The sequence below is a fragment of the Papio anubis genome, chromosome 11 (assembly GCF_008728515.1).
Source record: "Papio anubis isolate 15944 chromosome 11, Panubis1.0, whole genome shotgun sequence".
Lineage (NCBI taxonomy): Eukaryota > Metazoa > Chordata > Mammalia > Primates > Cercopithecidae > Papio > Papio anubis.
The window spans coordinates 40,791,375-40,817,050 of record NC_044986.1 but is presented as its reverse complement, the minus strand read 5'-3'; the positions used below and the strand labels follow the sequence as shown (position 1 = coordinate 40,817,050).

At 50.1% G+C, this 25,676-nt stretch overlaps 4 protein-coding genes across 16 annotated transcripts in view; all 4 read left to right on the top strand.

The window, feature by feature from the left end:
* The window catches only part of EXOC6 (exocyst complex component 6), a 214,284-nt gene extending 205,523 nt beyond the window's left edge, over positions 1-8,761 (top strand). For 4 of the 12 annotated variants that reach the window (XM_031652177.1, XM_031652179.1, XM_031652178.1 and 1 more), the window contains 3 exons: positions 4,405-4,517; positions 5,706-5,818; positions 8,633-8,755. In XM_031652177.1, coding sequence (XP_031508037.1) covers positions 4,405-4,517; positions 5,706-5,818; positions 8,633-8,658 — 252 coding nt within the window. In that variant the 3' untranslated portion in view covers positions 8,659-8,755. Of the gene's footprint in view, positions 1-4,404; positions 4,518-5,705; positions 6,978-8,632 lie in introns of those variants that run through there. The other 8 variants (XM_009214978.4, XM_009214977.4, XM_031652173.1 and 5 more) reach the window with 3 other exon arrangements.
* Positions 8,762-8,791: 30 nt separating this feature from the next.
* On the top strand, positions 8,792-11,877 carry LOC110744052 (cytochrome P450 26C1). Its single transcript, XM_031651920.1, is given in 4 exon segments — positions 8,792-9,224; positions 9,436-9,761; positions 10,231-10,635; positions 10,637-11,877. Coding segments are annotated over 4 exon segments (1,257 nt in total). The 3' UTR covers positions 10,730-11,877.
* Positions 9,418-25,483, top strand: LOC101013243 (cytochrome P450 26A1). Of its 2 annotated transcripts, XM_021943479.2 has the most exons (8): positions 9,418-9,761; positions 11,877-12,032; positions 22,270-22,494; positions 22,741-23,031; positions 23,111-23,269; positions 23,791-23,925; positions 24,526-24,678; positions 24,950-25,483. In XM_021943479.2, exons 2-8 carry the CDS (start codon positions 12,018-12,020, stop codon positions 25,289-25,291), a joined length of 1,320 nt encoding a protein of 439 aa, XP_021799171.1. In that variant the 5' UTR covers positions 9,418-9,761; positions 11,877-12,017; the 3' UTR covers positions 25,292-25,483. The 2 variants fall into 2 exon arrangements, with proteins under 2 accessions (XP_021799171.1, XP_003904055.1); XM_003904006.4 differs by lacking the exons at positions 9,418-9,761; positions 11,877-12,032 and adding an exon at positions 21,807-22,084.
* Positions 14,501-17,801, top strand: LOC116269429 (cytochrome P450 26C1). The gene has a single exon (XM_031652181.1). It carries the CDS (start codon positions 16,327-16,329, stop codon positions 16,672-16,674), a length of 348 nt encoding a protein of 115 aa, XP_031508041.1. The 5' UTR covers positions 14,501-16,326; the 3' UTR covers positions 16,675-17,801.
* Positions 25,484-25,676: the final 193 nt, after the last annotated feature.

Here is a 25,676-nt window from a genome sequence, read left to right as displayed (position 1 = left end):
AATATTGGCATACATCCACTTTATGTTATCAGATTAGTTATGAAGGGTATTTTTGAATCCTTGGTGAAAAAAAACTTGGGATACTAATTTCAGATAATCTTACAAATCGTGATGAGGTAGAACTCAGGCACATGATTTTGCTTTTTCATTTTTATATCATCTATACTTTGCTTACTTCCCAAAAGGATTTAAGGTGGAATTACTTTACTTGACTATTGGAAGAAACCCATTTATAGAACTTAATACCAATTTTCATTATCATATGCCCGACTTTATCCTTTAATAAGTAATTGTAAAATTGCTTTTGGGTAATCTGGGGAGATTTTTGTTTTTGTTCATGTTTGATCTACATCTTTGAACTTCAGGTATATGTGTTAACTAATAAATTCACCTGTTGAGACCATGTCCTACTGTTTATTTACAAGACTGAAAGAGATTTTGTGTGATTAATAACGAACATATTATTTGTGCATATTGCCATCTGAAGGAAGCAAAACTTAAGTAGAGAAGTGAGACTTTTCATAATGTAGATCTTAATATTAAGAACATAGTGCATCCTGTGAAGCTTAACCAATTGTGAGAGGCAGTCCACAAAGCAACGACTGTTGGGGTGGAGCAAAGGCAAGTATCAGTGTTTGTACCTGGCAACACCCCCGTTTCCCCTTTTATTCCCATCACACTCTGACTCCAGAGCAATCATGTTCTTTTAAAGTCATCCCAATCAAAGACCAGGGTCATCTTGGTCAGAACAGGCATGGATAGCCACCTGTAGAAATGGGTTCAGTCCATAAAATCTGGCTTGGCATAATGTTAGGTGGGACCCAGGAATAAAGTCCTGGTTTTATGTTTTATCCTTCACTTCAGTAGAACTGAATTATAAAAAGTGAAAAATGACCTTATAATTATTATGGGTGAAGGAGACTGGTAGACCATTCAGAAATATTAATGCTACTTTCTCTAGGAAGATCATTTAACTCACTTAACGTTAGACCCAGTGCTGTATCATGATAGAGTATCTCCTCTTTATCAACATCCCAGTGAAAAGCTGAGAGAGATACAGAGATGTCACTTCACTATATTCACTTGCCATAGTTTGCCTGCAAGCCAACATTGGCCTTTTTCAGAGAGCTATCAACATAAGCTAAAGTAGCCTGTAGCCTAAGGAAAAAGCTCCCAAGGAAACTTGGAATAATGGTCTGGCATCATCAATTAATCAGTTATTTCCCGAATACCTACTGAGTGGTTACACTGTGCTAGACACACTTTATGAGCTTGCCTGCCCAGCTTTGAAGTTTGTTTCTATTTACTTGTTCCAGCAGTACTATGCATTTGAAAAATCCTTACACACATGAAAATGAGAAATGAGAATATGAGATCAACATGCTTGCTGGCTCCATCTTTGCTCTCTGCCCACGTTCATGTGTGGTCTTTGGGACACAAACACTGAAATGTCTCAGCCATTGAATCTTCAGCCATTGGATTCATAGACTGAGCGGAATGAGCAGGCAGTCACCAGCTTCTATATAAGTTAATGGCTTCGGTCTTATTCTATATTAAAGGATAGTAGCTTTCTCATGTGTTACGGTAGTTTAAATTACTAGGATTCTATGTGAATAGCTTTTCTTTATAATTTCTTCCATGTTAACATCAAAAGATTACTGCTTTATTCCTATCTTACAATGTAAGCTCCTTGAGGAAAGATATTTTGTTTCGTTCCAATACTGTATCTCTGGTACCTAGCACAGTATCTAGCACGTGATAGGTGGGCAGACAATATATGCTGAATAAATAAATGAATTTTATCTAGATCATTGGCCTTTTTATCTGCATTGGCAATTAATTCCTTAACCATTAATTTGCAAATTCATGCAAATTTCTATAGATATCTGTAAATTAACTGTGTATAATATGTATTTCTGTACATATTTTTACAAAGATTAATGTAAATATGAAAGCATATAGATTTGTCTACATATGGGCAGGTAGGTTTAATTTTGTGGTTCCTGTAATTTCTAGGGGTTTGCACATAAGAGATTTGCATATGAGTATCTGACCATATGTGAACATTGTAAGCATAGTGTTTCTTTATCTAGGACAGTCTGGTTTTGTGCTGTAAAAGAATCAATTCTGTATTCACAGTTGGAGTTGGTGCGGGTTTTTCATTCATTAAGTCAGCTCCTCCTTTCCCAGTTGGGGGTAAATCAGCCTAGAGAAAAAGAGCCTTAAGAGGTTGCTTTCTGCTGACACTGTGCATTGCACATGCACAGTTGTGCAAATACACACATACACCTGAAAGAAGAATCCTTGAAAATGAGGCTTCTGTTGACAACTCTGTGAGGGGTGTTCATTATTGAAATTTATTTTAATATATAAATATATAAACCTTATTTATAACTATAGTATTAACACATATTCATTGTAGAGTATTACAAAAATAAAGAAAATAACAGATAACTTTAATCCCACCACAGAAATAACAATTGTTCTTTTTTAAAAATTATTATTTTAGAGGTGAAGTCTCATTATGTTGCCTGGGGTGGACTCTTAACTCCCGGGCTCAAGTGATCCTACCGCCTCAGTCTCTAGAGTAGCTAGGACTACAGGAACACACCACCATGCCCAGCTTATAACAGGCATCCTTAACATTTTTGCAAATTTTCTTCCAGTCTTTTTGGATGGGTTTTTATGTAACTTAAATAGCAACATTTATCATAAACATTATCCCATGTTGTTTAAAATTCTTCATAAATGTTAATTTTAATAACCACATGATAGTCATCATACAGATATACCTCACTACTTAACCAGTCTCTTAATATTGAGATTTAGGCTTTTTTCAGTTTTTGATAACACAAATAGCATTTTTGAGATTATCTTTGTGCATAAATTTTTTTTTCTGTTTCCCAAAGTTGCTTTCCAAGAAGTAGGATTGCTGAATCAAAGGGAATGGCCATTTTTAATAAGGTTCTTAAACACATTGCGGAATCACATTCCAGAGAAGTTATACTAATTTACACTCTTACCATCTGAGTGTATGACAGTAACTTTTCCTCTTTGTGAAAGGAGGGAAAAATGTGGCCAAACACAGTTAAAAATTACACAGAACTTTAAATAAGTTCCCTTTTCTTTTTCAGACAGTGTATCTTTAACATTGTCTCAGTATAGTTTCTATCCTAGTGTTTCAACTTTTGGTATGGCCCAGAATGGTATCTTGTCTGAAAGAAAATAGAGTGGCTTTTCATAGTTAATATTTTCATTATAGAATTTTCTGCCTGTTGCGAGAAAATCTCTATTAATACCTGTAAATTGGATAGGGAAAGAGTCAAACAAGTTTTTTACCTTCATCAAGAAAAGCTAGTTTCTGGTAACCTACCTTTATGAGATTTTAATCACCCCAGAGTTTTATCCCTCTCAGAGTCAGTGGTTGTCTCTTGTATCCCATGAGTAAATGCAAATGTTTCCTCCATTTGAGAGCAAAACCAGTAAGACCCCTTACTTATAAAGTGAGTTAAAACAAAAAGAAAGAATATAAAACTAAAGGAAGGTAGTAAGTAAAGCATTTAGCTTTCTGAAACAATTCAAATGGGGATAGGAAGTTGGGTTTTAAATGGCTTAAAGGGGATTAGGGTTTTAAAGTTGGATAAAGAGTTTGGTGCTTTGGTTTAGGCATGGCATTGCTTTTAAAAGATTACTTCCATATTTGACAATGATTCTAACTGGAGATTATAAAGTAAATAGTCAATTTTAAGACACCACGGGAAACAAGAGGGTTTCTTTTTTGTTGTTGTTTGTTTATACAAAATGGTAGCCTAGAGTTAACAGGCTGAATCCTGAAGCCCTCATTTCATAATACTACGGAGGATCCATCACCAGAGAAAATCCAGCAGAGGTTGTTAAATGCACTTAATTGAGATTATCTGAGCTTTTGGTTTAAATTACTTTGGAAAAAGTCTTAGGTGCAAACAGCGTCCTTGAAAGGTAAACATACTTACCTCTAAGAAAAAAAGGTTCAATTTAAGTTCTTTAAAATTCTTCATACAGGTTAGTAGCGCCAACCTTTATTAATTACATCTGGGTACTGACTAATGCGTAAAGATAAAATTTTTATACATCAGTACAAGGGTTAATATATATTATATTAACAGTGTTTTCATTATTTTACAATTATTTGAAAACACAAAGTATTTTACCAGAAAACAACCCCTGGCGCTTTTAGTAATTTCAAAGTAAAAAGATCTATTTTCGTTGTGAAGTACAGTTAATGAAGTTTTAAAAATGAATTTCCTTATTCTGTGCTATCTAAGAAGCAGGCTATATTAAAGTAGAACAAGGATAGCATATAATTTATATGTTAACTGGGTAAATAATCAAAAGTTGATTTAACATTTCCCCCATCTTTCGCAGCTCCTTGACCTGTTTATGGTTTGGGATTGGTCTACTTATCTAGCTGATTATGGACAGCCAGCTTCTAAGTACCTTCGGGTGAATCCAAACACAGCCCTTACTCTTTTGGAGAAGTGAGTACATTCTGAAAACTTTTTTTGTATAACATTTTAGCACCTTTTGATTCAGTGATAAACTAAAGAACTAAAGATTTCTGTCAAAAAAGAAAAGTCTAGATAGAGCTTAAAAGCTCATTCTAGTTTAATGACCAAAAAAGAAGCTTTTCTTTCTTGCCCTTCAGAGTTGGTGTCATTTCATAAGCAACTGCTGTTTATATTGATGTGAACAAAACATCTTTCCTTTTGTATCCTGAATTGCAAGCTTAATTGACCTTAGAAATATGTTTACTGGGGATGTGACAATTGGAGCTTTCTTTAAAAAAAAAAATTCTGTAACTCAGGAAAGAAGGTATTTTGTCAAATGTGACCAGGAATTGGAATGTTTGCCACCAGTGTTATCTAAATCTCAGCATTGTGGACTTGGATTCTTTGCAGGTAGAGAAATATATGGTTTGAAATAAACAATACAGTAAAAACTGAGGTAATAGGATTTACTGATGCATCTTGTCCAACTAAACATAAATTTAGGTGTTAACTTTTCCCTCTCATTATGTGACAGACTTTTTCTTTACTCAATCATATTTCATTTAAAATATCACTATTGGGAGGCCCTCTGAATCTGCTGTGATTCTGGGGGCTGCTGGAAGAAAATAAAAATTAAAAAGTATCACTATTAAAATTTTCAGCTTTTAAATTAAAATTTTTATTATTTTCCTATATTTCAAAATATTTATAGTGAATTTGATGTGAAAGGACAAGAGGAAGTGTTTAAAATAAATGTAAATTTATTTTACAATGTCATGCAACTGAGGCAAAAACATTGCTATTTTACGTTTTCTAATGTTATTTTCCTTTCACCTTATCTTGCTATGAATATGATTAGCTGAGTCTATACAGGGTATGTATTTTAGCATACTTTGTGGAATAATATTAGAAAATAGTATGATAGTAGCAAACCTAGCATATTTTAGATGTACATATTAATGCAAAAATGCTACTTAATATAGAATGTAAAATAAAGCTTCTATTTTTTTGCATGGTTACTATATCTGTATGTTTATTTAGAACCTACTTTCTTTGAACTATATTTTTCAAGCATAGGATTAGTGTGGGATAATTCAGAGCATGGCAAGATATTTTACTTGTGACAGCTTAGCTTTTAATTTTCTTTTACTAAGCTTCTTCATTCACATATGTTTCTAGGATGAAGGATACTAGCAAAAAGAACAATATATTTGCTCAGTTCAGGAAGAATGATCGAGACAAACAGAAGTTGATAGAGACAGTTGTGAAACAGCTGAGAAGTTTGGTGAATGGTATGTCCCAGCACACGTAGACCTCACGTCGCTTGCACTCAGTGACACCAAATCCATGATTCAACATTGATCTTGAGCAAGTATTGGTCATAATATAGTAATTTGTTTACAGAATCCAAAAATACAATAGAGAAGATACATGAGGGCTTAAACAAGAAATAGTAATAAATGTCATTTGTATGGATTTTTAAATAATCGAATACTATTTTATATATGGAAAAAATGACCATTTTTTCACTTTTAGGGGAAAATGCAAAAGTGTAAAACATAAATTGTCACAAATTGTACATGAAATTGATTACAAATACATTTGAAAAACGTATGCCTGTACTCATAAGTAGTTTTTTCTATTTAGACTTGAATGATAATCTGTTTTTTGATCAGTATATGGCTTTGGAATTCAATCATGTCTGATATGGTAGTTTTTCACTACCATTTTCTGACTTTTAAGCTTTTATTTTTACCTCATTGTGATTTAAGCAGACCAAAATTTCTAATTCTGCTAATTCTGAAGGGGAAATAGACAAATCTTTAAAGCTTCCTGAAATCAAACTTGATTTAACTCAGTAAGAATGTGAATTATTTGTTCTACTTGGGTGGTTTAATTTAATCGTACTGAATATGAACAAAAGATTTTGGATTTTCTGAAGATGCAGTGTTGTTTCTGTTCATCAGGGTTAATATTTCTAACTATATTGCTTGTAGCTGACCCCATTCTGGATTTGTTTGGTTTGGTTTGGTTCCAGTTAAAAGAGAGGACAGGAACTAAATGGGGCTAACCACTTCAGGTGCAGCTTGTGCGAGGGTAGATGGTTCCTGCACACAGAAGTTACCACAGGGGTCAGGTTACTTTCTTCAAATAGCAGATTTCAGTACTGTATCCTCATTGTGGAAACAAGCCAAACCAAATGAACTCTGGAAAACCTAAAACAAATGTACATTTTCCTTTGTGTACGTTTCCGTGGTCCAAATGACAATATAAATCCAGTCTTTATTATACCTTTGTTGTATTTATGCTGAATCCTCCCTTTGCCTTTTCAGGATTTAGGCCTGTAAGAAACTATGCCTGACTCTGTAAAATAAGTGTAAAGAATTATACGTACATCTCTGGATTTTGTGATGAAATATTAAAAATATTGAGCAAGTTGTTGAAAATGCATTACTATTTTGTCTATTCAGAGCTTACTGATTTGAAACAAGTGCTTCCTGGAGAAAAGGCATATTATTTCCTAGTTATTGGAATGGGAGTGGCACCAAAACTATATATATATATATAGTTTGGCTTAGTTCAAATATAGTTCAAAGAAAGTAGGTACTAAATAAACATACAGCTATAGTAACCATGCATATATATACACACTTATATGTGTGTACACACACATATATATATGCGCACTTGTTCTCTTGATCATCTCTTAATCCAAAGTATTTAATGTTTTTTAAAATACTACATGAAAAGCATGGTACTTCTTCAGGCACAGGGAAATCTGGAAGAGAGGAGTGGTGAACAGCTAACTCTCTTTGAAGACCGGAATGGGGCTGTCCTTCGCACCTTACCCAACCCTCCAGTGTACTTAGGGTGTCTCCCCTGCTTTGGCTGAGACGTCTCGGGATTCAGAGAGATACCACCTTTGCACTACCTGGAGCAGACCACTGTGGGTCCTCTTTACTCTTTTCAATAATATAAACACCCAGCACCCTCCACACACACCCCAGGTTGCGCTGTAGGGACAAGGACAAGTGAGTCCTGGGGCATTTGGAACCCTTGAATGGGACGCACAAAGCCCAAAACGCAGCAGTGTAGATTGACAAGAGTCGTCGGGCAAACTCGGGGGAGGGAGGGAAGGATGTGCAGGGAAAGATGAATTCGGTCCTTGAGACCGGAAAGGTGCTGTTGGGTATCCGCTTCTGGAGGCTTAGGACGTCTTTATGAAGCCTAGGGCAGCAGTGGAACTGCCATCTTTGGAAGGATACCTGATGTGGTAGATCAGAGAGCCGGGAGAGGTGGTTAGCTGTCGGAGAATCTCGGCTGCGCTATCCCTCGTGGGCTTTTGCGATGCCAACGCAGGCGTCGACGACTGCAGTTTCCCTGAAATAGTCGGAGCAAAGGAGAGAAAAGCCCAGTTCTTTCACCTTGGAGTGGCGAGAGAAGGGCACCTAGAAGCTCGAAGGCGGGGACCGAAGAGAGAGCCAGCAGCCGGGGGTGGGCCAGGAGCGCTGTGGGGCGCAAGCCTGGGTCAATTCTGCGCGTTGGGTTCGCCCACTTTCCGAGCGCTGAGAAGAGCCGGGAAGCTCTGGCGCGAACCCGCAGGTCCTGCGAGGCGAGCCCCTAGCCCAGCTCGAGCGCCCCAGCGCCTGCCACTCACTACTCAGAGCCCCTCCGTGAGTGCGCCACTGCCCACTGCCTCCAATCACCACTCTGCGTGGAGCGCTTTAAATATGCAAAGACACGTCACGTTGTGTGAACCGGGATCGGTCCGTAGGGAGGGAGCCAATATCTATATAAACATGTCCAGGGTGGGCCAAGAAGGGTTAAACGACTGGAGGAGGGAGAGGTGGGGCGGGGGTCTGCAGACCAGGTTGGTAACACTGGTGAGTTGCTCTTCTTTCGCCCTCCTTCGCTGCTTCTATGCAAAGGGAGGTGAGCCCTGCGGAGCGGGGAGTAAGCGTTCCCCAGGCAGCGGGCACCTTCGAGAGGGACTGGCATTTGGGCCCAGGAGCCAGGAGAAAGTTCTGAGTGCGCCGGCCTCGAGGAAGGCACGTTCCCTAAGGGCGCACGGTCACTACAGTCTTTCACCGCCTGTCTGTTTTTAGAACGGAGTTCTCCGCGGAGCTTATAAATCTCGGACTTGGCTCCCAAACCCCAGGCCTTTTGCGGACGGAACAGGTGAGCACTGCGCACTGCTCGCGCCCGGGTTCTTGCGTCCCCTTCTGTCCCTGCGCTCTGAGCGGCCTGGCCCCCGCGGGCTCATCATGTTCCCTTGGGGGCTGAGCTGCCTGTCAGTGCTGGGGGCGGCGGGCACTGCTGTCCTGTGCGCGGGCCTGCTGCTCAGCCTGGCCCAGCACCTCTGGACCCTCCGCTGGATGCTGAGCCGGGACCGGGCCTCCACCCTGCCTCTGCCCAAGGGCTCCATGGGCTGGCCCTTCTTCGGCGAAACGCTGCACTGGTTAGTTCAGGTGAGCAGTCCTTCGACCCCAAGCGCTAATACGGTCCCTTCTCCCTCCGGCTCCCACTGGACCCTCCTCAGTCTCAATGCCCATGGGATTTGTAGCCAGTCCCTGCCCATCGCCCACGACCCTGGGAAGCGCGCACAACTCTCGCCTTTGCCTGGCTCCTCCGTTCCCTCGAAGGGACCTCAAGTCATTGGAATTCTCCCCAGAGCAACTCCCCGACACAATGCAGGGGGTAAACAGAAGGGGTTTTAGGAAGGAGTCTGAGGAGCACGTCCTGTAAGCATAGAAAAGGAGCCTGAGGCTTGTCTCAGCTGTGAGCCCTTGGGCGCTCACGTCTTCATTCTGAGTCTGTTTCCTCATCTCACCAATAGGAACAGGAGCATGTACATTCCCATAGTGTAGTTGCCAGGCCCACTGGGGATCTTGTTTTGTAAACGCGCCAGCCAGAGACAGAGTTGTGATCAAAAGGCAGCTGGGAGGTCTGGGTCAGATCCCCGGCCCAGGCCCAGAAGTTCCAGCTCTCCACGCTCCGCCTCGCTCGCAGGGCTCGCGCTTCCACAGTTCCCGCCGAGAACGCTATGGGACAGTGTTCAAGACGCACCTGCTGGGCAGGCCAGTGATCCGCGTGAGCGGCGCGGAGAACGTGCGCACCATCCTGCTGGGCGAGCACCGCCTGGTGCGCAGCCAGTGGCCACAGAGCGCGCACATCCTGCTGGGCTCGCACACACTGCTTGGTGCGGTCGGCGAGCCACACCGGCGGCGGCGCAAGGTGAGTGGAAACGGGAATGGGTCGTAGAAAGGTCGGATCCGCGGTCCCCAGCATCTGCCATGGGCCAAGCCGGGGCCCCGGTGTTGGATTCACTGTGAACCTGACCAAGGTCCCTGGTAACCAGCGGGTGGCCTTGGACGGGTCCGTTATCTTCAGCTTCTGTTTACGGAGTTACGACTGCTCTAAAAGGTTCTTTCATCTCCCATCTTCCGTGGCTGTGATAGCAGAAGCGCTGGAGACTCAGACCTAGAGAGGGGAGCCAGGGAAGACTTCTTAGAGGAGATGGCAGCTGGAGCCTGGATGGATGGGAGGGACTGTGTGCATCAGAGCAGAACTGGGGGGAATGGCGAAAGCAAAAGCCAGCAAGTTTAGGTCTGGGCCTCTTAGAAGAGGGGGAAAGGACCGGAACTGACCTCTTGGCTACTCCGGAATCGCCAAGCAGAGGAGGCCCGACCGCCGCCAGCGCTGATCACGCGCGCTCCCACAGGTCCTGGCGCGCGTGTTCAGCCGCGCTGCGCTGGAGCGCTACGTGCCGCGCCTGCAGGGGGCGCTGCGGCATGAGGTGCGCTCCTGGTGCGCGGCTGGCGGGCCGGTCTCAGTCTACGACGCCGCTAAAGCGCTCACCTTCCGCATGGCCGCACGCATCCTGCTGGGGTTGCGGCTGGACGAGGCGCAGTGCGCCACGCTGGCCCGGACCTTCGAGCAGCTCGTGGAGAACCTCTTCTCACTGCCTCTGGACGTTCCCTTCAGTGGCCTGCGCAAGGTACGGCTGCCCGGGCTCCAGACCTTCTTCTGAGACTCCGCGGCGCGGACGGGCCTCCCAGACCCAGACGGGACGCCCACGGCGCACCCCACGCGTCCGTCACCTCTGCTGGGGAACGGCAGCGAGGTCCGGGGGTGGGAGGCGTCGTGGCGGTGGCGTGGCGGTGGGCTCTGGGCCTGGCCTCTGTGCTGGTTCGCTGGTGTGACCTGGGGCTGGCCACACGCCCTCCGTGGGACCCCTGCCGCTACGCGCTCCAGCCTTAGCAAGCGCGAGCCGCCAGAGTTTGGGGTCCGACTCCTTCCCACAGCGGCGCCTCTGGGGCCGGCCTCCATCACTTATTCGGAAGCCCAGATGGCTGTGGAACCGAGGAGAGCGTGAGGGCTGCAGATGCGCCCTGGCCCAGCCCGGCGCCAGCCCCCGACCCAAGGGGGTGGGCGTCAGCTCCACGGGCCCTGGATCCGCTAGGTTTCTGGATCAGAGAACCGCTGCTTCTCCAGACTTCAGAACAATGGGCAGGACCCGGAGAGCAGCTAGGATGCCCCATCCCGCCTTTTGGTCCCCCTGTTCTGGGACTTCCCACTGTTTGATTCCCTGGTTTTCAGTCACCTGCATAAAAATAATATGTGTAAAGGATCATGCTATATGCTGATCACCGTGGATACATTTTCTGATCTAATCCTTGCAGCCTGCAAAGTGTTATTATTCTCATTTTATTGGCCAAACTTATTTTATTGACTTACCCAAGATCACACCGTTGGTAGGGGCAGACACAGAACTTGAACCCCATCTCCTCTGACTATGGAACTCAAGTGCTGAATTACAGTGCTTTCCCGTAGGGGGGGGGGGATGCTTTTGCTGTGGCTATTCCCTGAACTCTGGAGAGGCATCCCCTCTTGCCCACGCCCTTACAGAGGCTAATGCTTACAACATCCAATAGTATTCTCTAAGTCAGAGCTTTGCTGGGTGCATCAAGGTGCCCCAGCCTGAGCCTACTGCAGAGAAAGGGCAATGGGCTGACCCTAGCCGCACTGGGCTCTGTGCCAGGCATGGACATGGACAGCTGTGTGACTCTGGGCAATTGCTTGACCTCTCTGAACCTCAGCATCCTCTCCTCAGGATGATAGTAACTCTGCTGTGGCTTAGAGGGGGCTTGTGATAATCAAGACAGAATGGTGTTTGTGGACAGTGGATATATCCCTGACCATTTACTGAGCCCAGCCATATGCCAGGCCAGGAGCTAAGCTGGGGAGCTGTTAACACAAGGATGTTGGCAGAGCCAGTGCTGAGAAGGTTTTCTGGGTAAGTGGCCAGGCCTGGCCCCCTTAGCCTTCCTGCCCCATCTTTCTTCTCAGGGCATCCGGGCAAGGGACCAGCTGCATCAGCACCTGGAGGGGGCCATTTCTGAGAAGCTTCATGAGGACAAGGCTGCAGAGCCGGGTGATGCCCTGGAGCTGATCATTCACAGTGCAAGGGAGCTGGGCCATGAGCCCTCCATGCAGGAGCTGAAGGTGGGTGCTGAGAGGCTGCTCCTTCTCCCCTCTTTTGCATCCCCAGCAGGTCCCTACACCAATGCTGCATCCCCAGAGCCACATCCTGTGTAGCCTCACTTTGAGGCACAGGCAGTCCTCAAGATGAGGGGCAAGAGGAGACCTGGGTTCCAGTAATGACTCAGCCACACTCACTAGCTGTGCAGCCTTCAGCCAGCTGCCACCCTGGTCAGTAGGAGACTTGAAGGCAAGAATGCTAGGCCCATCTTTGCAGGTTTCTGGACACAAACGGCTCTCTCTCCATTCCTTCCCCCACTGCCCTTCTCTGCCACTCCATGCCTTTGCCTCTGCTGTCCCCCTGCCTACAAAGCCCTCATTATTCATTTTTTCTACAAACTCTAAGGGGCTCAGGGTCAAACTCCACATCCTCAAAGTTCCCTTCTTCCTTCCAAAATCACCTCTCTCCTTGTATGAGCTGCCTTGGCACCTGGCACCTCTATCTGTCTGTCTTGTTGCTGTGGATCTCCTGGAGAATTAGGACCCCTCCCCTTGTACACACATCGCACACACAGTGGAGGGGAGGTGGGAAGCTTTGGAATGGCCCCAGGACTTGCTTGAGCACTCAAAAAGGAGTGGAGAAGTTGGGGGGAGGGGAAGTTACAAATAGGGAGACCTCAATCTTCCATAAGCAACTCCCACCCATCCTTTCTCGGGCCTCAGTTTCCCACTTTCTACCAGACATCCCTGAAGGGTGGGCCTCAGCTTTAGCTTCTTTTCTGAGAATGGAACTAATAAGAACATGAGCAATGGGCTCATGAGTCCTGGGGGAGCCAGGTGGACAGGGACTGTTCAGGGCTAAGGGGAGTGGAGTAGAAAGGAGTAGACAGGACTGGGGAGGAGTGACAGCACCCTCCAGGTTCTCAGGAAGGGACTCACTAGCCAGGAATCTTCAGTTCTGGGCTGGACATCAGGGAGGATGCTGGGGCTCTAGAGTCTCCATCCCAGTTACCCTCTTGTCTGGGGCAGGGCGGGTTAGTGAGCAACCAGGTCATTCATTCCACAAATATTATGATGTACCTATTCAGTGCTGGACTCCACACTGGGACTGGGAATACAGTGGTGAGTGAAACACAGCCCATGTCCTCCAGGTTCAGGAAGGGAAGGAACACGTTCATCCTGTGATAGCAGGAATCAGTGTATAAAACAAACGGTGGGTGCTTCCAGCAAGGAAGACACTGGGACCTGAGAGGACAGAGGCAGGGCATTGGAGCCTGGAGGATGAAGCCACCAGGCCCCTTGCGTGCCCTTCCTGGGCAGAGCAGACCAGGAAAACATTTAGTGACTCCCTGGGACCATTCCGGTAGGGAGAGGATGAAACCATGATGCCGACATTGGTACGAGGCTGGCACTGCTGCTGCAGGTGCCTTTGTTACACAGCAACCATTGTCAGGCTGTTCCGCTGGGGTTGGCGGTGGCACCACCAGGTGGTTAAGAGCTCTGGACTCCTAAGCCCGCCTGCCGGGAGTGCTAGCTGTAGGGACCTTGAGCACTTCTCTGGAGCCTCCGTTTTCAACTCCATAAAACAAGAGCAGCAATTGTGCCTCACAGAGGGGAGGTGAGAACCGAATGAATGAATATGCTTAAAGCACTGAGAAGAGTGCACAGAGTAAGTTCCCGCGTTCTCTCTGGGAACCGTCGCAAGGTGCGTGGAGAGATCCTAATTTTACCTGTTGCTATAGGTGACTTTCCCAAGTGGCGGACTTGGGATTTAATCGACTTCAAAACGGTGCACGCAGTCGCGGCGGTAATAGCACTTCCCTGCCCCCTGGCTTTGCGCAATAGTAAATTTGAGTGCTTTTTCATCTCTACGGGGCTGTCGAGTCAGCTCCTCGGGCGACTGCACCGCCGGAGACTCAGTGCCGCACGGGGCTGTCTTGCAGGAGTCGGCTGTGGAGCTCCTCTTCGCCGCCTTCTTCACCACGGCCAGTGCCAGCACCTCGCTCGTCCTGCTGCTACTGCAGCACCCGGCCGCCATCGCTAAGATTCGGGAGGAGCTGGTGGCGCAGGGGCTGGGACGCGCGTGCGGCTGCGCGCCTGGGGCCGCGGGGGGCTGCGTGGGGCCCCCGCCCGACTGCGGCTGCGAGCCCGACCTCAGCCTCGCGGCGCTGGGCAGTCTGCGCTACGTCGACTGCGTGGTCAAGGAGGTGCTGCGCCTCCTGCCGCCGGTGTCCGGGGGCTACCGCACCGCGCTGCGCACCTTCGAGCTCGACGTAAGTGCGCCGCGCCGGCCCATGGCCAGCCTCCTGCCGCCTGCCTCTTGCCTCCTGCCTCCTGCCTCCTGCCTCCTGCCTCCTACCTCCTGCCGCCTGCTGCGGCGCCCAGGTGGGAGGAGGGCGGAGGGACTCGGACGGCGAGGTCTCCTCTTTTGCTCTCAGAGCCTCAGCCTTCGGTCCTGTAAAATGGGCTGAGCCTTGTTTCACGTCCCCGGATCCCCGGCTGAGGGACGCGAAGTCTGGCGAGCCGGCAAGGTTAGGGATCTCGTACCCTTCAGCTTTTGGCAGCGGTCCGGAACGGTCAACTCAATGAGAGCCGAGTTTTAGAATAAAAACACTCTTTTATCCGTGCAGCACCCCCTCCCAGCCAGTGAGTGTGGATGGAGAACAAAGAGAACCCCTCAGTATGTCCTGTACTCCACCCCTTTGGCTCCCTCGCAAGAGCAAGGAATCCCTCATTGCGACCCGTCCAGGGCTCTGGCTGGGGCCAGATTCCAGGGGAGGGAGGAATTAAAATACCGGGTAGACACTTCATCTCTGATCAGGCCGGTTTGGGCTGAGCAAGGTTAAGGTCTAGAACTGACTCCATCTCCGTATGACCTTGGGCAGTTCCCTCTTCACTCTGGGCCTCAGTTTACTCTCTGCAAGGAAGCTGTCTTTCCAGCTCTGATGCTCCATCCAGGTGGGGCTGGGCTGTGGGGGTATGGTGGTGGCCTCAGGCAGTGGTGCTCTGGCTGTGCCAAACTGAAAGGCTGTCACTGCAGTCCCCTGAGCACCATGCTTGGTGACTGGGTGGCTCCAGGCAAAGATGGACATTCCACAGTGAACATTTGTGGCACAGTGCGTGCCAGGGTTCAGGAGGTATCAAAGGGACTGGGACTCTACCCTGGAGGAGCTCCACTTGGAGAGGAAGGGGCCTGGCCTGACAGCCTCAGCCCACTTGTGGTGTGAAGAGAGTGATCCCTAGTGCTGGACGACAGCAACACATTTTGAGAGCTGGAGTCTGAACTGGAGCAGTGAAAGTTTAGAATGGGAGAGCCCATTACAGAGAGAGCAGACTCAGACAAAGGTGGATGTTGAGAAGTGTCTTGGATGTGGGATCAGTCTTGGAACGCAAGCTTCATTCTGCAGGCGCTGGAGTGCCCTACAAGACCTTAGGGAAGCACAGAATCAGGGAGGTGAGCAGAGGAAAGGAAAGGGTCTTAGCCACCCTCCAGTTCACAGATGAGAACACTGATGTCTAGAGAGGAGAGAGAGCTCCTGGGATGATTCCAAGATGTTCTGTTCCACAGTTAGAAACTTTTAAGTATTCACCCTGGAACTTGATATGAGGGCAGCAGTGTAGTCAAGGGGTTGAAAGACAGATCAAAACGCCAAATGGTTGAAAATGCTAGGGGTGGGCAGAGGGAACATGAAAGCTGCCTTTGAGCATTTTAGGGAGGGCCAATTTGATTCGCATGTGCGCCTTCTTAAAGTGTGGTACCAAATCTGAACATTATTGTCCAGCTGATAGATGGGAAGGACGGAAAGTTTTCAGTTCAATGCAAAGGAGAGCTCCACCATGGAACTGACCTCGAGGAATTGTCACGTGCATTTCTCCCACTCTAGCAACTGGTAGATGTAGCACTGGAATTTAGGTCTTCTGATCTAAGGTCAGAAGAAAAAAAGACAAAACCAAATGGGAACATAACTAATAGTTACTGTTTACTGAATACCCGTATGTGCCAAGTCCTTAATTTGAATCTTCACCAACAAAGTGGGCATTTTTCCCCTCATTTTTTTTCAATGAGGAAACTGAAGCTCAGAGAGGCTGCGCATCTAGCCCAAGGTCATACATTTCACCAGCGAAGGAGTTGAGATTGGAACACAGAGCTTTCTCCTTGTTTCCGGATTAATCGCGGGTTCCTCCCGGTTTTCGGAAGCCTGATGAAAGCACCGGGGTGGAGGGTCAGTTCAGGGCACCCCGTTTCCAGGTGCCTCGTGGTCAGGCTGGTCTCCTCGCCTCTCTGCAGGGCTACCAGATCCCCAAGGGCTGGAGCGTGATGTATAGCATCCGGGACACGCACGAGACGGCTGCGGTGTACCGCAGCCCTCCCGAAGGCTTCGACCCAGAGCGCTTCGGCGCAGCGCGCGAAGATTCGCGGGGCGCCTCCAGCCGTTTCCATTACATCCCGTTCGGCGGCGGTGCGCGCAGCTGCCTCGGCCAGGAGCTGGCGCAAACCGTGCTCCAGCTGCTAGCTGTGGAGCTGGTGCGCACCGCGCGCTGGGAGCTGGCCACACCCGCCTTCCCCGCCATGCAGACGGTGCCCATCGTGCACCCAGTGGACGGGCTGCGGCTCTTTTTCCACCCCCTCGCGCCTTTGGTTGCGGGGGATGGGCTATGCCTCTGACATGCTTGCGCTGTGGGACACATTTTGGCCGGTGGCTGTGGCGCGCACGCAGCGCCACCCATCTGCGGCTCCCCATTGTAGCGTAGCGCGCCCACTAGTTCACTCGTTCAACAGTCGTTCAACAAATGTTCGCCAAACGCCGATGTGTGCCGGACTCGAGGGAGGAGGAGCGCGAGCCACTGCTGCAGCGCCAGAGAAGCAACTAAGCCCATGGGAAGATGCCTTCTGCGCTCCGCGCCCAGAGGAAGGAAAAAGTCGTGGGCCAAGCAGGAATGGAGGAAATAGATAGATCCTCACGAGATGCTGCTTGGCTTCCCCATCCCGAGCCAATCCAGGGAGGGTGCATGAATGGGGGAAGGCGGAGTAGGGGTGGCAGGGGAGTGGGGATATTGCAACTCCGAAACCTTGCAGAGAGACCCGACGCGCGCAGTGGGACCTGCAACCCTTGTAAGGAAGCCGGGACGCCGTGGGCGCAACCCTGGCCTGGCTTTGGGCCATAGAAAAACACGCAGAGGACGCCCAACGGAAGGCCCTCTGGCAGCTGGCCTCTGGCTTCGTGCGCCTTGGCCACTCTGCCGGTTTCGGCGGAAACTCGGAACTGTGGGCACTTCCAGGGCTCGAAAGGGCTCAAGGTCACCGGATTCTGCTGGCGACTTCTTAAAAGGAAAAATTCCTACTTTAAGAACGCATTTACTCTTTTCATGTATACAGGGGAGAATAGGCACACCAACACGTCTCCACTGCTGGATTATTTTCATGGGAGGTTGAGACATAATTAGAGAGGCTTGAGATATTTGTACCAAAAATAGGAAGGCCACGAAATAAAGTGTCTTGGGAGCGGTTGAGTGAGGAGGCTAGGGCTTAGCTGGGCAGCTCCTCCCTGCGGGGAAGGCACTAGCGTGCAGGGTTGGGGAGGCCGGGGAAGGACCCACTCCAGAGTATACCCAGAGAGGGGCTGGGAGCTGGGCAGCCTAGGGCCTGGGCTACCCTGACTTCTCTCTGAATATAACCCCGGAATCTGGGCTGCGAATTGTCTCCAGGTTTCAGGGACCCTATTTTTATTTTTTTTTTTTTTGAGACAGGGTCTTCCTCTGTGGCCCAGGCTGGAGTGTAGTGGCACAACCAGCTCACTGCCACCTCTGCCTCTTGTGCTCAAGCCATCCTCCCATCTCAGCCTCCCAAGTAGCTGGGACCACAGGCATGTGCCACAATGCCTAGCTAATTTTTTCTATTTTTAGTAGAGATGGGGTTTCACCATGTCACCCAGGCTGATCTCAAACTCTTGGGCTTAAGCGATCCATCTGCCTTGCCTTCCCAAAGTGCTGGGGTTACAGGTGTGACCCACCACGCCCTGGAGTCACTCCTTTCCAGTGACTCCAGTTTAGTCCCTGCACCCTCACCCCTCCCTGCCATTTCAGGGACTTCTGGTTTTACGGCTTCACCATCCTCTCTATCACAGAGGAGAAATTGAGGAGCAATTGAGGTGAATGACTCACCTGAGAAGCCCAGTAGTAGGCTCCTGGACTCCCCAGCCAGTGCTCTCCTCCACCCCTATCCCTTCACTCTTCTGCCCCAACCTCTGTTCCTGTGGCCATCAGGTGGGGCTGAACCGTTTGGCCTCCTTTTCGTGATAAGCCCTAGCTTGACTTGAGGACTCTCTCAACTGTTCCAGTACAGAGGTTCCAACCAGTGTTTAAATCAAAGCCAAAAGCATCCATGTCATCATTCCAACAGCCCACTTCAATCTGCCACCCAGCTTCCAACAGGCTGGGGCAGCTGGACGTAAGGGGTGAGCCAGGGAAGTAGCTGCCCAGGCCTGAGCTGACCCCTTAGTGAACCAGAAGAAAGCCAGTGCCCTCCTGACCTCATGCTTAAGGTGGATCCCAGGGCCAGAAGGAAGGGGGACACAGCAGGCACTTACAGAGTTGGTAGCTCCAGAGTGCAGCGGGCCCTTCCGACCTGGGCTGACACCATAACCCCCACACAGTGCAATTCATCACCCATTGCCAGTCAAGGGCCTGGCGCCAGGCCCTGAGCTCGGTAGACGCCAGGGGCAGCAAAGGTGGCAGGATGTGAGCCTGCCCTAAGAGTGCTCTTGCAAATGCAGAGGACAGCCTGGCCTGAGAAGCATGGGTTTGGGTGAGGATGAGAAGGATGCAGGCTTCAGGGTTGGTTGTGATTTAGAGAGAGGAGAGAAGAATGGGGTAGGGACCCTCAGAAGCAGGTCGGTTGAGCTGGTTCCAAGAAGGCCTGGTTGACCTGCACTGGGGTCTGGAATAACTATAAGCCTCTGTAGGGGTGGCTCCAATTTTAATTTTCCATGGGTACATCATGCTCAGTAATTTCAAGGGATATCTGAGCTCCTGTTTTAGTAGCTGCAGATTCCATGGGGAAGGAGCAGAGGAGGTTCCTTCCCTCCTGCACTTGATATGCTCTGGAGGGAGGCAGACAAGAAATAAACTAGCAAACAAAAGGGTAAGAATATGTCCAGTGGTGATAAGCGCTGTCATGGAAATAAAACAGGCCTGTGATAGAGAGGGTCTGGGGCTAAATTAGGCTGGATGGGTGGGGGGAACCTTGGAGGAGGTGACATTTAACTTTGGAAGGAACCAGCCAGGCCTGAGGGAGGGGTGTGGCATGCAGAGGGAACAGCAGGTATAGAACCCTGAGACAGGAACGCATGTTCAGAAATGAGAAGGGGGGCTGAAAGGAGAAAACTGGAGGTGGACTGTTCTGTTGTGACTCCAGTCTAGTCCCTGCACCCTCACCCCTCCCTACCAGCAAAAAAAAACACACAAAAAAACAAAAAAACGACTCCGCATCCCGCCTCTTAGCAATAGGGAGGCTGTTTTGTAAACATCTTGGAAACAAGTTGTTTTTCAGTGAACCCACCCCCCTCCCCGCCCACCACCACCCACGAAAGCTTGGCAAGATTTCTAGATCAAAGTTCCTATTGGGCTGGTAATTTATTGACACCCCCCCGCCCTGCCCCCCTTCAAGATGTTCTTTAATGATCGTTCACTCTCAAATTTAATCCTTTCCTGCCGGACGCCCCCGCTGGCCTCGATGTGCAGATAGATTAAAACGTTTTTTTCCCTGCGGCAATTTCCAGCGTGCAGGCCCCGCTCATCTTGTGACCCGGCGGCGTGCGCTGAACTTGGCGAGGTGGCCCCGCAGAGTTCACTCGGATGTCACGGTCCGGCCTGCAGGGGTCACAGGCGGGTCAGGCCCGAGGATTGGGAATGGGCCCCAGGTCACGTCCCCGTTCGCCGGCTTTGCACCCCGGCCGGAGGCGCTGTCCAGAAAGGGGCGGACCCGGGATTTCTGAGAATTACCTCTAGCTCGATTGGCCTGGCTTCCTGCAGTGGCCAGAGGTTGGCTCGCCGTGTTTACAGCCACCAAATCGTTTGCCGGAGACTGAAACCCTGCCCAGAGCCTCTGAAACACTGGGCAGGTTATGGGGAAACGCTGACCCCCGGAAACACGCCCTGTGGCGGCGACTCGGGCTTGGAGCGTCGCTAGGATTGCGCGGGTCCCTCCAACCTCTGCAGATATTTCCTGATACCTCCAGGTTTGGGGACCACCGCGAGAAGGGCAACGCATTTAAGCTCTCAGGAGCAGAGTTTTCCACCTCCAAGGGACGCTTTCCAAGGTGTGCGGCGTGCTTCTGCCAGAGCCAGTGTTCGGTTCTAAACAAATGCAGGTCATTCTGTTTCATTTTCGGCGCCGCTGGTGCGTTCAGCGCCCAAACCCAGGTAGCGTGTGGCCCTGGCTGGTCCCGAGCCGGGATGCTCCGGCAGGTGGAGAAAAGAGAGCGCAGGTGCGCGTCCCGCAGCGTCTGAGCTCCGGGCATTGGCTACAGTAGTTGCTGATTGTAGTTAGGCAAAGTACAGAAGACTTCCCAGTACAGATTCCTTCACCGCCCCCCCGCTTAGGGGTCGGCAGAGGCCTGAGTTTAGGGCCAAGCACCCGCTCACCTGGGTGATTACAGTGGCTTTACTCTGGGTGGGACTTGGGAGAGAGGAGGACTCCAGTGCCCGTTGTACTGGACAGGTAACGCAGCCTACCGTGCCCGGAGCTGGGAAGAGTAGTTGCAACCGGAGCCCCCTTTTGGGAACTCACAACCCTGAGGCTTAGACAGATCGGGAATGATCGCCTGCCTGTTAAGAAGGAGGAAACAGGCACAATGATGTGTGGTGACTTGCCCAAGGTCACGCGCAGTAGAGATGGAGCCGGGACTTGAAGCCAGGACTCCTGGGCTTCCCTTCCTCTTACACCATCTCTTTATCCTGCCAGGGCTGAGGACCCCCTTCCCTGCTGTCCAGCTGGGGCGCCAAGCCGCAGGGCCCTCAGAATGGGTGGGCTGTGCTCGTATCTCAAAGACGGGCACCGACTGCCGAGCCCCAGACGAAGTGCCCCAGGGTCGGGGATCAGGCTTGTGCAGGGTAGCACCTGGGGACCTGAGGGACCTGGATGCCCTCTTGTATACTGAAGTAGGACCTCCCAAGACTTCACAAGTGCTGGCCCCCTTGCGGGGATTGGGGAGCTGGGAATCCCAGATCTGCCTGTTGCGCCGGATGCCCCGCGGCTCTCTCTTGGACTCTGGCACTGGGCTCTTCTGCTCGATCCTTCGGAAAAGTCGGGAGGCCTGCTTTATGCATCTCTCTTGGACCTCAGTTTCCCCACTCGTGGGAGGAGGCAGCTGGACGATTCCTGAACGGACTTCCCCTTGCTTTCTCGGCAGGTGGAAGAGAGCCCACGCGGCGCCTGGAAATGGAAAGCCAGTGAAGGCTGCTTTGGGTCGGGGCAGAGGGTGGGACCCGGCGGGAGGGATTCCAAAGAGACCGCCGGGAAGGCTAGAGCTTGGAATTCCGGCTCCTCGGAGTCCTGGCCCTCCCCCACCGCCGCCTCGGAGCTCGGCACACCTTGGATGGGGGAGGCGGGCAGCTTCTAGCCGCGCACCCCAGGAGGCGCGCTCGGAGGGAAGCCGCCACCGCGCCGCCTCTGCCTCGGCGCGGAACAAACGGTTAAAGATTTTGGGCAGCGCCTCGCGGGGGGAGGAGCCAGGGGCCCAATCCGCAATTAAAGATGAACTTTGGGTGAACTAATTGTCTGACCAAGGTAACGTGGGCAGCAACCTGGGCCGCCTATAAAGCGGCCGCGCCGTGGGGTTTGGAGCGCTGGCGGCGGCGGCAGGTGGCGCGGGAGGTCGCGGCGCGCCATGGGGCTCCCGGCGCTGCTGGCCAGTGCGCTCTGCACCTTCGTGCTGCCGCTGCTGCTCTTCCTGGCTGCGATCAAGCTCTGGGACCTGTACTGCGTGAGCGGCCGCGACCGCAGTTGTGCCCTCCCATTGCCCCCCGGGACTATGGGCTTCCCCTTCTTTGGGGAAACCTTGCAGATGGTACTGCAGGTAAGGGAGCATGGGGCGGGACAGGCCGCTTTCCCGGAGCCCGGAGCGGCTCTGGGCTTCTGCTAAAGTCGGGGTAGGCGCCCCAGGGAGGCAGGCGATTGCGGCTAGGAGCAGGGCTGGCGCGAGGCGCGGCGCTCCCCGGCGCCCCCTCATGCCCGCCTCTCTCCTCGGCCTTCCTCCCACAGCGGAGGAAGTTCCTGCAGATGAAGCGCAGGAAATACGGCTTCATCTACAAGACGCATCTGTTCGGGCGGCCCACCGTGCGGGTGATGGGCGCGGACAATGTGCGGCGCATCTTGCTCGGAGAGCACCGGCTGGTGTCGGTCCACTGGCCAGCGTCGGTGCGCACCATTCTGGGATCTGGCTGCCTCTCTAACCTGCACGACTCCTCGCACAAGCAGCGCAAGAAGGTGGGGGCGGGAGGCGACGGATGGACAGGGAAGGGGACCCCATTTATGACAGGAATTCCGGCTGGTGGATGCTGGGCGCGGGCTAGCAGCTTGAGGTAGGCTAGGACCCTCTGCCAGCTCCAGGTTAGCTTTCCCAGCTCGGAGAGTGCCATGTGTCTGGCAGGACTGGGGGTGTCTGGAAGGGGACGGCGGTAGACGAGAGGGGCGGATGGAGGGTTTTAACGCTCTCCGCTCCTCGGGGCTCAGGTGATTATGCGGGCCTTCAGCCGCGAGGCACTCGAGTGCTACGTGCCGGTGATCACCGAGGAAGTGGGCAGCAGCCTGGAGCAGTGGCTGAGCTGCGGCGAGCGCGGCCTCCTGGTCTACCCCGAGGTGAAGCGCCTCATGTTCCGAATAGCCATGCGCATCCTACTGGGCTGCGAACCCCAACTGGCCGGCGACGGGGACGCCGAGCAGCAGCTTGTGGAGGCCTTCGAGGAAATGACCCGCAATCTCTTCTCACTGCCCATCGACGTGCCCTTCAGCGGGCTGTACCGGGTAAGGGCGGCAAACGGGCTGCGGACTAGGGGCGCGGGACCCGAGCGTCTGCTCACCTCCGCGCGCTCTCTGCGCTCAGGGGATGAAGGCACGGAACCTCATTCACGCGCGCATCGAGCAGAACATTCGCGCCAAGATCTGTGGGCTGCGGGCATCCGAGGCGGGCAGGGGCTGCAAAGACGCGCTGCAGCTGTTGATCGAGCACTCGTGGGAGAGGGGAGAGCGGCTGGACATGCAGGTGAGTGACAGCTTCAGACCAGGCATTGCGGAGTTTGGTCCCCTGGCTTTCCAAGCGTGGTTCCTGGGGCCCCCAAATCGCGCGCCTGGGACCCAGCTTTCTGGAGGGGGCGGCCCTCTCAGACTACAGCGATGGAATTCTGAAGGCTGAGACACCGGGTCAGGAGAGCTGCGGAAGGGGCTGCGGCGGAACTGGGAGCGTCCCCTAACCTTTCCAGGCTTCAAAGGGAAAATTGGAATTTGCAAAAATGTTAATAAAGAACCTTGCGATTTTAATAAAACTAAGACTTTAACTCAGGAGTTTCCGGTAGAGTGGGGTCGTACTCGCCTTACTGCTCTAGCTGAACTAAAGGGACTTTGCATTTTGTTTAAAGATATTGCTTTCCTTGACTTTCTGTCAGCAAAACATTTAGCCCTTTTAGTCTTCCCTCCAGAAATCTAAGTTCAATTCTGAGTAATCCTTCCGTCAAACCGCACGCAGACTTGTGGACTTGTGAGAACGTGGATCTTACTCTATTTTAGGCACTAAAGCAATCTTCAACCGAACTCCTCTTTGGAGGACACGAAACCACGGCCAGTGCAGCCACATCTCTGATCACTTACCTGGGGCTCTACCCACATGTTCTCCAGAAAGTGCGAGAAGAGCTGAAGAGTAAGGTAGGGAGACTGGGACTGGGGGTGTCCTTACTAGCTTAGGAAATTCAGCTGCTCCCTAGCCAACTTCCGAATAAGTCAGTGTGCTGCCTTCATTGAGTGTTTTGAAAGTGCAGGGCCCAGGGCTGTGTGAGCCAGTGGGGAGAAGTAGCTTTGTGAATAAACAGGATGGAGTCTTGAGCTGTGATCCACTTACGCAGGGTTTGACCTTGTATTCATTTTGACCCCTCCTCCACCTTTTGCTGAACCGAGGAGATTCTCAGATAGGTTCCACTTTCTTGAATTGGTGTGTCCGAGGGCATACATAGTGTGATCAGTGTGAATAGCTGATTAGTGTGGGTGGTGGTGAGTGGGAGGGTTGTGGGGGGCGGGGCGAGGGGAGAAACTTGGCCCTTCTAACTGGTGAGCAGCATTCTCTTGGGATTGTAAATAGATAGTGAATTTGGGCAGGCAAATGGCCACTAGCTGCTGTTTCCCCCTCCCAGTCTCTCCCATCATGGGGCCCTTTGGGTTTAGTCTCCACTTAAGCCCTGTTTACGTCTGCTGGGATGATTTTATTGGAACACAAAATAACTGTTCACCTCTGTATGACTGTTTTGATAGGGTTTACTTTGCAAGAGCAATCAAGACAACAAGTTGGACATGGAAATTTTGGAACAACTTAAATACATCGGGTGTGTTATTAAGGAGACCCTTCGACTGAATCCCCCAGTTCCAGGAGGGTTTCGGGTTGCTCTGAAGACTTTTGAATTAAATGTAAGTTAAAATTCTCTTCTCTCTCCCTTTTGTTGTGGTTTAAAAAACTCCTCTTGCTTCCTTCCCTATGCTGTGGCTGCAATTCTTACGCTTTTGATAATTGTTCTGCCCTATATGAAGGTGTGTTTCAGCAACCTGGATCCACCTTTCTCTTTCTACCTCTCCCTTGCTTTTAGCTCATAATTTTCCCCAAAGATATCAGTGACTGCTTTTTGTTGTTGAAAGTTAAATTCCAGTTTGTCAGCCCTTGGGGTTTCATAATCTTTTGCAGGGATACCAGATTCCCAAGGGCTGGAATGTTATCTACAGTATCTGTGATACTCATGATGTGGCAGAGATCTTCACCAACAAGGAAGAATTTAATCCTGACCGATTCATGCTGCCTCACCCAGAGGATGCATCCAGGTTCAGCTTCATTCCATTTGGAGGAGGCCTTAGGAGCTGTGTAGGCAAAGAATTTGCAAAAATTCTTCTCAAAATATTTACAGTGGAGCTGGCCAGGCATTGTGACTGGCAGCTTCTAAATGGACCTCCTACAATGAAAACCAGTCCCACCGTGTATCCTGTGGACAATCTCCCTGCAAGGTTCACCCATTTCCATGGGGAAATCTGATGAGCTTGAATGCTCAAACCTCAGACTTATTTCAAGTGTACATATGAGTTTTTAAGGAGTGTTGTGTTGACTTTATATTTAATTTCTAAATGTATATTATAATATTTATGTGTTTTGACTATATTACCACAATCTTTAAATATTAAAATAATGAATTTGTATTATTTCCAAATAAAGTAAAATTTGAAGGTACTTTTCTGGTATTTAAGATTCCTGTCGGGTAAAATTCACCAGTTTAATATTTGCTTAGTGTATTTAACCAGATTTTACAATGCCCACCTGGGCTTATCTGTGCATCTCTGTTTTCTGTGAGAAGAAATCTTAGCTGCTTTTTATGTTAACAGTTATTAGAAAATACATGTCTGTGTGTGTTATTCCAGATGTT